The following is an 11948-nucleotide window of genomic DNA, read 5'->3' on the forward strand; positions in this document are numbered from 1 at the left end:
GGTCTTGAAACAACTATTTGTGCGTAAGTATCTTGGATACAGCTCCGAAATGGAAGCTTCATTCATCGTAAATTGTTGGTGGATTAGGTGCCCTCCATGGAGCAGAATTTGTATTGAGCATCACCACAACATCCGCCATTCTTGGCCTTTCATCCATACCATCTTGGAGACATGGATACATTGCATCACTTCATTTCTCCAATACAAACCTCCAAGACTTTGATCCACCATGTCCAAGCCTGCAACATTAATTAAAATATAATTTGCTTTAAAATAAACTCACATATCTCAGAACATCTTGAGCTTCAGTTGATTGCATGGACAAACAACTGATTTTCTTCATAGAGATCACGACATGCAAACATTGCAAAGTATATTCGGAAGATATGTCGTAACCACTACTGAAAATCATAACATTAATAAAGGATTTAATTAAACAAGAACAACTACAGTTCTTAATGGTACTTCTAGAGATGAACAATTAGAATTCATTAGTCTAAAATCAAAATCCAATGTTGCACTTTGAAAGATTATACTTTAATTTGCCGCCATATCTATCTTCGCCAATCTTATTATTAGGGGAGAAGCAATTTGTGAAAGCTTCAATAATACTAAAATCACTGATTACATACAAAATGACTTTCTCAAAAAGCTGATTGAAAAAATTACTTTGAGCAGCTTTTTGAATTTTAACATTTTGGAGCAATAAGTTGTTACAAAAAGCTAATTAATCAAACACCTCATATTGATTGTTTAACTAAGTCAAACAGTTAATAGTGATCAAATAAGTTAAAATTGGCTGAAAGGCTAACTATTTTACCAAAGAGGGCTATATATATGAGTTCTACTATATGAACTCCCAAATTTTACTCCCTAAATTTTACTTCCTGACGTGACGAACACTAATAAGCTACTCTTTTCATGTGGGTCCCAATACAATTGTCTACATTATGATTTTGTATGTGAAAATAAAAGTTGGGACTAGAAAATCATAAATTTATTCATGTAAAATGGTGATTATTCCAACACAACCATAAACCGGATCTTGAATCCGACAATGCGCCTCGTAGTACAAGAATTCTACAACATCACCTCGCTCATGCTCTTCCATTTTCTCCATGTTTTTATTCATAACAACAATAAATTAACAACTCCTTATGCAAATTAACAACTTTCTGAATCAACTATACACCGACACCCACCCCCCCCCCCCCAATATATATCCCGTGCACACCTTTTAGTGAATAGTTGTGAGTTTTCCTTGTTACACAAAAACTTTTGCGTGGGTAGATGTGATTCGTGAGCTATTATAAAGAAGTGAGCGTGTACACCCTCAATAGTAGATGCAGGTTTCCTTTGCCACCCAAAAATAAAAATAGAAAAACAAGGAGGATACAAACTTGTAACCACAAAGCCACGAGTTCGAATTCCAGCCTTTTTGGTTTAAGCCGGTCAGCTATGGGATCCTTTGTCGACATGGGATTTACCCAGCACACACATCACCCTCGGGTAGTGACTGCGGGTTTCCCTCGTGACCCCAAAAAATAAAAACAAGAGAATGAGAGTTTTTGTTTGAAATTTTTAAGGTTTTTGATGACACACACATATCTATACTATTAATAAAAACAAAATTCTGTAATACAATTCCTAATAGAATATATTGTTTCATACTTTCCTATTCATACTACAATTCTACATTAAAATTCCTATTCTAACCAATCAATCAATACTATTATTAAAAACAAAATCCTGCCTGCATGAGTAGCTCAACTGGTCATAGAGGTGAAACTTTGGAAGAATGACTAGGGATTGAGTCTCACCAGCGGCAATCAATCATTTGGAGGACCATATATATATATATATATATATATATATAATTCTCTCACTCATTGAAGGAGGGTCACATATCCACCATGCGAGGTATCACAAGCTATAACACAAACAAACTCCACCAACCAGTCATACATACATAATTCATTCTCTCTTCACCTCCGCCTATATCTAGGAGACACCATTCTTCTATTCCTTTCTCTTTCCTCCTTAAACATGCGTATATTTCATCAAACCATTCATATACAACCCCCACAAAAATCCCATAAACATTATCCAAATTAAACCACACAAATATACATTTCCCCCTTTCAGTCTTTCCCTCTGTTCAAATCATAGGAAAACACCGAGGGGCAAGAAAAACCAAGAAAAAGAAGGAAACAGGCCGGCTGGAGAGATAGTAATCATCATTATTTCATATTTTTATCTGTATCTTTGGGTGTAGAAATGATGAGATTAAACCATGCATCTTGATGGATTGATATGTAGATACTGATATGTGTGTGTGTGTGTAGAGAGAGAGAGAAGAAATGAGAATGATGAATTTGGAGAAGAATGAGAATGATAGAGGTAAGATATACAAGAACATTGATCATGATGAAGAAAAATATGAAGAAAGGATTAATGGAGTTCTGCATGAAGAGAAGGGAATTAACAGCAGCAAGAAATATGTGTTTGCCTGTGCCATCTTTGCTTCTCTAAATTGTGTTCTTCTTGGATATGGTTAGTCTCCCCCCCCCCCCCTTCTCTCTCTCTCTATATATATATATAGAATTACATTCATGTAAAAACAGAGCTTAAAATACAAACGTGTGGATATTTTTAGATAGTTGGATTTTGGATATCTAAGGTTGTGATTAATTTTTATGATTTTCTGTGTTGTCCGCCTATGTGCACTGTCGTTCATAGACGTGTGCACACTGGCCCAAATACTGTCATACTACCTTGGATGTGTATTGGCGTCCTCCGATGTGTGCACACCCGCATTTAGGTGTGTGCACGGTATATGTCCACATGTTTGTATTTTAAGGGTGTTTGCATGTGAATGCAACCCTCTATATATATATATATATATATATATATATATATATATAGAGTATGTATGTTCATGTAGCTTGTATTGAAATGAGACATGTAACTGTACAGATATTGGTGTTATGAGTGGAGCCATTATTTTCATACAAGAAGATCTAAAGATCACAGAGGTGCAAGAAGAAGTTTTTGTAGGAATCCTTAGTATAATTTCTCTTTTAGGGAGCTTAGCAGGAGGAAGGACTTCAGATGCCATAGGCAGAAGGTGGACAATGGCATTTGCAGCCATTGTGTTTCAATCTGGGGCAGCCATAATGGCTCTGGCAACCACTTTTGGAGTGTTAATGGTGGGCAGATTCCTAGCGGGGATCGGAATAGGCTTCGGGATCATGATTGCCCCGGTCTACATTGCAGAGATTTCGCCCGCGATTGAGAGGGGATCATTCACTTCACTCCCAGAGATTTTCACAAATTTGGGGATTCTTCTTGGGTATGTCTCAAACTATGTGTTTTCTGGGCTGCCTGCACATATAAGCTGGAGGGTGATGCTGGGTGTGGGGATTGTTCCTTCGGTTTTGGTGGGGTTTTCGCTGTGCATAATCCCGGAATCCCCGCGGTGGCTGGTGATGCAAAACCGGGTGGAGGAAGCCCGGGAGGTGCTGCTAAGGACTAATGGGAATGCGGGTGAGGTTGAGGAGAGGTTGGGGGATATTCTCCGGGCAGCCGGGGGGAAAAACGAGGGGAAAAGTGTGTGGTTTGAGCTGATGAAGCCCTCGCCCGGGGTGCGAAGAATGCTGGTCACGGGGTGTGGGATTCAGGTTTTTCAGCAGATCACAGGGATTGATGCCACAGTTTATTACAGCCCCACAATCTTCAAAGATGCAGGAATGGCTAACAATCCCAGCAGGCTCCTGGCTGCAACTATGGCTGTTGGGTTCACCAAAACTCTCTTCATTTTGATTGCCATTTTCCTGATTGATAAAGTGGGGAGAAAGCCCCTGCTCTACATTAGCACAATTGGAATGACTTTTTGCCTGTTTGGTTTAGGAATCACACTTTCCTTACCCAAAAACTATGCTCAAATCAGCCTGGCAATCCTGTTGGTGTGTGGGAATGTGGCATTTTTTTCTGTGGGGATTGGGCCTATATGTTGGGTTCTGTCCTCCGAGATCTTCCCGTTGAGGCTGAGGGCTCAGGCAGCCGCCCTCGGGGCGGTGGGGAGTAGAGTTAGCAGTGGGGTGGTTGCCATGTCTTTCCTGTCTGTGTCTCATGCCATTACAGTGGGAGGGACATTTCTGGTGTTTGCTGCCATATCCGCTGCCTCTATCGTGTTCGTGCACAAATGCTGCCCCGAAACGAAGGGGAAATCGTTGGAACAGATCGAAATGATGTTCCAGAATGATGGGCAGTGGCTGGATGGTGGAGTGGAGCTTGAAGATGCTCAGCATCTCATGCACAACACAGGCAAATGATGATGAGTAATAAGAGTTGCAGAAGAAACCAGATAGTAGAGAAATTAAGTGAAATTTTGTAAGATTTCTAGTGTAAAGGTGTGCTGATCTTTTTTTTTTTGTTTTCTAGTACTTATATGTAACACTTAAGATTAGATGCTTGCGTATAGATTTTAGTTCAACATACATGGTGGGTAGATGAAAATTGTGGGTATCTAGATTTACCTCTCATGTAATACCTAGGAGTTTAAGTAGCTTGCCCGTTTAGAGTTAGGGTGATCATAATAACCAAAAAAATCGACAAAACCGATAACCGATAATCGAATCGACCGATAATTTCGATTATCGGTCGGTTATTCGGTTACCGAAATAATCGGTTTCAGTCGGTTTAAAGTGTATGTTCGATCGGTTATGGAGATTTAAAAAATGTAATTGATTATTCGGTTATTAACTGTAATGAATCAATGCTCACCCCTATTTGGAGGTTATTGATTGATTATTAACTGTAACGGATCAATGCTCACCCCTATTTAGAGTTGACGAAATTCAACATTTTTCACCCAGAAACATAAAGCAGAAAAAGAATCAAACTTTTGTATGAAATACATAGAATAATCTAAGCTTTCAAAAAAACATAGAATAATCTAAAGTAATTTTTGCAATATAATATTCAATGAGTTGATGAATTCACATAGATCAAGAGTTGATTTTGTCATTTTTAGTCTTATGAGTTATCATTAATTATTTATTGACTTTTGATATTTTTAGAAATCTTACAAAGTTTCACTTAATTTTGTCACATTACCCTTATATAGATTAAGAGTTTTTTTTCTTTTTTTTTTTTTTTTTTGCATTTTTAGTCTTGTGAGTTTAGTGTCATTCCCATCACTAATATAAACACAAATTTCTACTTTATCTTCACTCTCGATCTTTTCGGTAAAAAATTAGATAAAATCTTACAAATTTTTTTGTCAAAACTTGTAAGTATCCAAAATTTATATGTAAAAATTACATTTTTTTTACAAGAATACGTCTTGTGAATAGAAAATTTACATATAAACTTTGATTACTCACAAACATGTGACACTTGGATGATATTTTACCAAAGGAACCAAAAGAAAAAAAAAATATTAGGTAATCATATAGTTAAAAGTGCTGAGTCCTAACAAGAACAAAGGAATTATTAATTTTCTTGATTTGAATTGAAAATAAGTTAGATTTACCACTCACCCAAAAGCAAGAGAAAGAGATTTGACTATTTGAGCTTATCAGCTTCACTTTCAAAAGCAAGAAAAAAGAACAAGGTGTCTTTTTCTGGGCGATTTTGCCGGTGAGGAAGGATTTGAACATGGGTTCCCTGAAAAGGAAATGTCTAACATGGGTTACAAAAGAGGGAAATTGTCTTTCCCTTAGGCGATATTGTGCTTTTCGTATGTCGCCTAAGGGAAAGTTGATATAGCATGTGTATTTCTCAAATACGTTGAACCACCGTATTTGTACAGTATTTACGTATTAACATCGTATTTACTTAAAAACCAACATATTTACTTATAAAACAACATATTTATAGTTGTAAATTAACGTATTTACGTTTGAACGATCGTATTACAATTTTGTTAGAAAAAAAAATTGCAGAATAAACCTTAAATAAATTAAGGTGTTTGGTTATTTTGTTGATTTGATGTTAATTAGTAGAAGGACGAATAAATAATTGATGCAAACTCCTCAAATAATTTAGCTATTGTGATTGATGTTGTTAAACTAAAAAATATTGCAGTAGAGAAATTAATTATCGAATATTCAAGCTACAATAAAATTTACAGCCATTGACGGGTGTTATTCATATAAGAAAAAAAAACTTGGTCGTCGTCGTCTGTTGGGTTCATCGGCTGTCCCATGTTCAAACCACCCTGAGCAGATGATTCCCCAATTTCACAAAACTGAGTTGGGTGGTAGGGTGATGCGTTATAGCCGTGTGGGTAATATTGGGCTTGCGGATAAGTAGAAGAGGAGGGTTGGGTGGGGTCAAAAATTTGGGAAAACGATCCCTGCGACTGGTGCGGGAATTGAGCGGGTTGATCAAATGAAGTGTATCCACCCGTTTGAAACGCGCCGCTACCGTGCCCCGGGACAATTGTAAGGGCAAGTACATCCACATCGCCCCCTACAACATTGTCCGCCGCAGCCGGATGTTGCATTCCAGGTCCGGGAGCATCCATGCTTTCACGTACCCTAACACGCCTTTGCCTCCCGCCCTATTGCGGTTGACCACGCAAATGGTCCTGCTCACGTCGTCGATCTCGGCGAGCAGGACCAACGGGTGCGTCCACTGGCTCCACGTTGTACATTTCATTTGGGAAGTCCAGTAGAAAACCGTACCCGGCTTGTTCAACATGCGCAGGCAAGGCCACACGGTATTGCCGCCACCAGTCCGATTGACGCTGCGGATCATCGCCAGCCTCTTCCATTCCCAAGTTCATTTGGCTGAGAAAATGCATCTAGAAATAATAAAACGATTATTAATGTTCAGTTATAATAAATAAAGTAATATAATAAAATTAAGTAACAAATTATACCGTGTCATTTAATGATGCCGCAGTTTGGATGTAACCCTGATCTTGGTGGTGTTGTGGGTTACCAATAAGGCGACGACCATGCGCGTGGAACCATAACCTGTATTCGCGCGTTGCATCTGGGTTGTCCATCACGAACATTGCGAATACATATTGGTGGCGATGGTTCCACCTATTGATATATGGCGCGATAATTTGCGCTGCATTATTTGTCCGACCGTCAATAGCGTGCAATTGCTGGTTGTATTGCACGGGGGGCGGGACATTTTGTTGAGCACCATACTGCCTGCAAAAGCGTGAGGGGAAATACTCTTCAACAATATAGCCGAAAATCAACGCGACTTCGGCAATCCATATATCTTCCCCAGCTCTGCAATAATCGGGCAAGTGGTGCAAAAGTATACGGTAGGGTTGGAAGACAAACTGCACAAAACAATAGTAGTTATTTGATTATAGTCCTTATCACTGTACATTATTGTACATATAAAAATTCAAACTTTTCAAATAATAAAATAACTTACACTATCAGTTTGGACGCGATCTAATTGGTCGCGATATGCACGAACCACGTGGTTCGGTACAGTTGCCCAATCATGTGGTCCTCCCCACCTACAATTGCATTTGGAAGAGGAATTAAATAAGTACAAGAATAGTATACTGTTTTCAAACGAAGTTTTGGCAATGAATTAATATTTATACTAACCGTGCTGCAAGTGGCAAGTCTTGTCCGACATGTGCGGGTAGAATGCCCTGAGGTCGTACCATTGGCAGCCTCTCCAACGCCCAAATCTGCAAAAGGAGTAGACACCCGCACACATGAGATCTGCCGTGCTCCGAAGTACAGCACAGAGCTCTATACAGAAAGGCCAAAACAGCTGATCCCCAGCTGTAATGACCACAGACTTCGAAATCTTCCAGATACGGCAGCAAGTTAAGATTTAACAAGATGTTAGTGTTGTCTGGGAAAAGAAACCCCCCTAGCAGGCGTATTAAATACGCGCGCGTTGCAAACGCAACATCATCTTCGGTGCTCGCGTCTGTCAACTCGGGAATGTTCGGGAGCAGCAGCATACTTATTTTTTGGCCCTTGAAATCTGTATTGTTAGGAGAGAAACGCAACAATTCGTTGCACAGAACCTGCCATTGTTGTTTTGTCCGTTGCTGTCCTCCCGTAACAGCCAGACCATCCACCCTTAATCCAAATAACACTTCAACATCTTGAAGTGTTATACCGACCTCACCGAATGGTAGGTGAAAGGCGTGGACCTCCGGACGCCAACGCTCAACTAGTGCCAAGATCAACGAATGATCTAACCTTACGCGGTCAATGAGCGACACACCATAAAAACCGCTCAGGCGCAAGTTTTCGATCATTCCGTGATGTCGTGGTTCAGGCAAAGTCCCGTCATAGCGACAACACTTAATATGTGCATTGTTTGCCACATCGACATCTGTCCAAATTGATCGTGAACGGTGACTGTGTTGCATTGTAAGCACAGAACTGTCGATTGGACCGGGATTGACCATTCTCTGAGCCATAGCTGGTAAGATAAAATAGATTAATATTAGGACATTATTCATCAATGAACAATATGCAATTCTGTACGCGCTAAATCTTTCGGGGAAAATTAATCAATTGTAATTGATAAAAATAAAATCATGAAAAAATATTGTATTTTGGCCTAAGTTTCAGGCGAGAAAGGTTAAACATAATTTTGTATTTTTGGCCTAAACATTAGGCGAAATTCATGCAAATATTCTGGGGTGGGGAGGACTTCCATAACAAATCAAGTATTAGAAATCAAATCAACATTTCATCATTAACTAATAAAAATCAAATCAACATTTCATCATTAACTAATCACAAACCCAAATTCTTAGGCAAATATCATCACAAATCAAGTATAACAAATCAAATCAACATTTCATCATTAACTAATCACAAACATCATGTCAATTAAATTTATGAGAAAATAATCCTAGAGAAATAAAAGATATATTAATGGGAAAAGTTTTGCTAAAACATCATATGTACGACAGGAATTCAGGAATAGTGGTGGATCAATTATAATAATTTGATTTCCTAGTCTTTTTATTAAACAATGACTCGTAAAATGTGTTAGTTAGTTTTAAAAATATAAATATTAGGTATATGTTTTTAAACATCACGCATAGAAAAGACTAGTATAAATATAAAATAGGAAAAAGTTTAAAGTAGGCTCTCGAAGTTTAATGAATGGTATAATTGAGTTCCTTAATTTTTGTTTTATTTTTTTTAAGTTTTAACCAGATTTTCTAAACTAGTAAAACAGTGTAATTATTCAACTAATTAATTTTTTTTAACCAGATTTTCACCACATATAAGTCATAAATGACAGTTTAGAAACAGTTTAGCATTCTAAATAAATAATTCCAACAACAAATTCATACTTAAATGACAGTTTGTAATTGCTGAAAAAAATTTCAGGCCACATAATTATGTTTTTTTGCCTAAATCTTAGGCGAGAATAGGCAAATTATATTGTCGCCTAGCATTTAGGCGTGAAGTGGGCATAACAAATTAAATATTAAAAATCATAAACAATTCATCATTAACTAATCACAGTCCCTAATTCTTAGGCGTGAAGATAACAAATCAAATATTAAAAATCAAATCAAGATTTCATCATTCACTAATCATACAGCCAAATTCTTAGGCGTGAAAAGGACATAACAAATCAAATATTAAAAATCAAATCAAGATTTCATCATTCACTAATCATACACCCAAAATCTCCATCTTGTGAAAAGGAATAATAATAATAATAATAATAATAATAATAATAAGAATAATTAGAATATTAATTTTCAAAAATTTTACCTATTATGTATGCTTGGTGGAGGGTAGCTTCACTTTCTCTTGGTGGATGGTAGCTTCACTTTGTCTTGGTGGATGAAGAACAACAAGTAGAACAATATATGTTTATGTTTTTGTCTTCTTGTAGAGGGGAAAAATTTTCGAATGGTAAAGTTGGGAGGAATTAGGGTGAGAATTGGGGTTGGAGTGGTGAAAGTGATAGGTGTAAAAAGTGGTGAAAAGGATAGATGAAGCAAAAAGTGAGAGGGTGAGAATCTGAAGGGGATTGGGGAGAGGATATTATAGAAAGAAATAAGAGGGTGAGAATCTGAAGGGATTGGGGAGGGGATATTGTAAAAAATAAGAGGGTGAGATTCTGAAGGGGATTGGGTAGAGGAGAGATTACCAAAGCCAAAGAAACTCGCCTAACCCTTAGGCAAGTTATTTTCATTGAATAATGAAACTTGCCTAAGGCTTAGGCGAGTTATTTTAACATTACAGCTGCGTTTTTGAACTACTTTTATCTGATATGATCCATCACATATTTAATCTACTATTAAATTAAAGCTGACCAGGACTATGTGGTCTAATGGTATCCGAGTTGGACTTCCAATTGGAAGATTATGAGTTCAAGCCTCAGTGGAGGCGTTATTGGTTCTTTGTGTTTCAGTAGGTTGAGAAAGTATATGAACAGATACTACAATGTAATAGAACCAGTAGCTTTCAAAAAAAAAAAATTAAAGCTGAGTTGAATTGAATTTTGCACTGCATGTTTTTCGCCTAACAGAAAGGCAAGTTCACAATTTCTGATTTTTTTCATCTACTTTTCCACACATCACTTATTTCATCTACCTACCATTAAATTAAAGCTGCGTTTTTGAACTACTTTTATCTGATATGACCCATCACATTGTTAATCTACCATTAAATATCTAACTACCATTAAATTAAAGCTGCGTTTTTGAATTACTTTTATCTGATATGACCCATCACATATTTAATCTACCATTAAATTAAAGCTGAGTTGAATTGAATTTTGCACTGCATGTTTTTCGCCTAACAGAAAGGCAAGTTCACAATTTCTGATTTTTTCATCTACTTTTCCACCCATCACTTATTTCATCTACCTACCATTAAATTAAAGCTGCGTTTTTGAACTACTTTTATCTGATATGACCCATCACATATTTAATCTACCATTAAATATCTAACTACCATTAAATTAAAGCTGCGTTTTTGAACTACTTTTATCTGATATGACCCATCACATATTTAATCTACCATTAAATTAAAGCTGAGTTGAATTGAATTTTGCATTGCATGTTTTTCGCCTAACAGAAAGGCAAGTTCACAATTTCTGATTTTTTCATCTACTTTTCCACCCATCACTTATTTTATCTACCTACCATTAAATTAAACCTGCGTTTTTGAACTATTCGAATTCTCTGATATGACCCATCACATATTTAAGCTACCATTAAATTAAAGCTGAGTTGAATTGAATTTTGCACTGCATGTTTTTCGCCTAACAGAAAGGCAACATTAGATGGATTTGATTTCATGTATTTCGCCTAATTGAAAAGCTACATTATTCGAATTGTAATTTTTTTTTGTTTTATATTTTTTTTTTCAATTTTTGAGTTGTTATTTATTTGCAACGTCGTATATTGCAAGCAAAAATAAAAGAATGCGGTGAAATGGATGTCAAAATTGTAAACAAAAATATGCTAACATTGGAAGTTGAAAGAATTTGCTTTTTCATTTAATTTCTGCGTACAATGAGTTTAAATTTCTGCGTATACTCCGTGACCTGATGACATTGGTTTATTTATTTTAAAGATAAAATGTTAAATTTTTAACATACACACGCACGAATAATAATCATCATAACACAATTTTATTTATAATTATAGGAAGATCCAAACGCTGACAATATGCAATAACATAACTCATAATATTAGCAACGAACGACATAACATTCCAACGAACGCTGACAATTATTGCATGTATGAGTCCAATCCCGACTGGTTTTGATGGATTGTATTGTTGCCTATCTGTTAGGCGAAATAGTAGCAGGTGGAAAAAAAAAAATTTGAACTCACCATTAATTTAATGGTACATCAATTCAACTTAAATTTATTGGTAGATGAAAATTTATTGAACGGTCAAATCTGAAGTTATGGTTCGAAAATTGGATGAAAAAATTAGATATTCTAATGTTGCCTT

The 11948-nt window shown here is 36.7% G+C and overlaps 2 protein-coding genes across 2 annotated transcripts; one reads left to right on the top strand and one right to left on the bottom strand.

Annotated features, from left to right (window-relative positions):
- Positions 1–2269: 2269 nt before the first annotated feature.
- Positions 2270–4667, top strand: LOC109170648 (probable polyol transporter 4). The gene is made up of 2 exons (XM_019319849.1): positions 2270–2553; positions 2977–4667. Exons 1-2 carry the CDS (start codon positions 2361–2363, stop codon positions 4332–4334), a joined length of 1551 nt encoding a protein of 516 aa, XP_019175394.1. The 5' UTR covers positions 2270–2360; the 3' UTR covers positions 4335–4667.
- A 1376-nt stretch (positions 4668–6043) lies between these two features.
- On the bottom strand, positions 6044–9996 carry LOC109170636 (serine/threonine-protein phosphatase 7 long form homolog). Its single transcript, XM_019319839.1, has 5 exons — positions 9747–9996; positions 7590–8427; positions 7408–7495; positions 6890–7309; positions 6044–6811 (listed from the first exon to the last, which is right to left on the bottom strand). The coding sequence occupies exons 2-5, from the start codon at positions 8423–8425 to the stop codon at positions 6569–6571; spliced, it is 1587 nt and encodes a 528-aa protein (XP_019175384.1). The 5' UTR covers positions 8426–8427; positions 9747–9996; the 3' UTR covers positions 6044–6568.
- Positions 9997–11948: the final 1952 nt, after the last annotated feature.

Source organism: Ipomoea nil, unplaced genomic scaffold, assembly GCF_001879475.1.
Source record: "Ipomoea nil cultivar Tokyo-kokei standard unplaced genomic scaffold, Asagao_1.1 scaffold0317, whole genome shotgun sequence".
In the NCBI taxonomy this organism is placed as follows: Eukaryota; Viridiplantae; Streptophyta; class Magnoliopsida; order Solanales; family Convolvulaceae; genus Ipomoea; species Ipomoea nil.

Coding starts and splice junctions, on each gene's coding strand:
- LOC109170648 (XM_019319849.1), top strand. CDS start 2,361: ATGAGAATGATGAATTTGGAGAAGAATGAGAATGATAGAGGTAAGATA. Junction 2,554..2,976: donor TTGTGTTCTTCTTGGATATG/GTTAGTCTCCCC, acceptor GTAACTGTACAG/ATATTGGTGTTATGAGTGGA.
- LOC109170636 (XM_019319839.1), bottom strand. CDS start 8,425: ATGGCTCAGAGAATGGTCAATCCCGGTCCAATCGACAGTTCTGTGCTT. Junction 7,310..7,407: donor ATCGCGTCCAAACTGATAGT/GTAAGTTATTTT, acceptor TGTTTTGTGCAG/TTTGTCTTCCAACCCTACCG. Junction 6,812..6,889: donor CGGCATCATTAAATGACACG/GTATAATTTGTT, acceptor TATTATTTCTAG/ATGCATTTTCTCAGCCAAAT.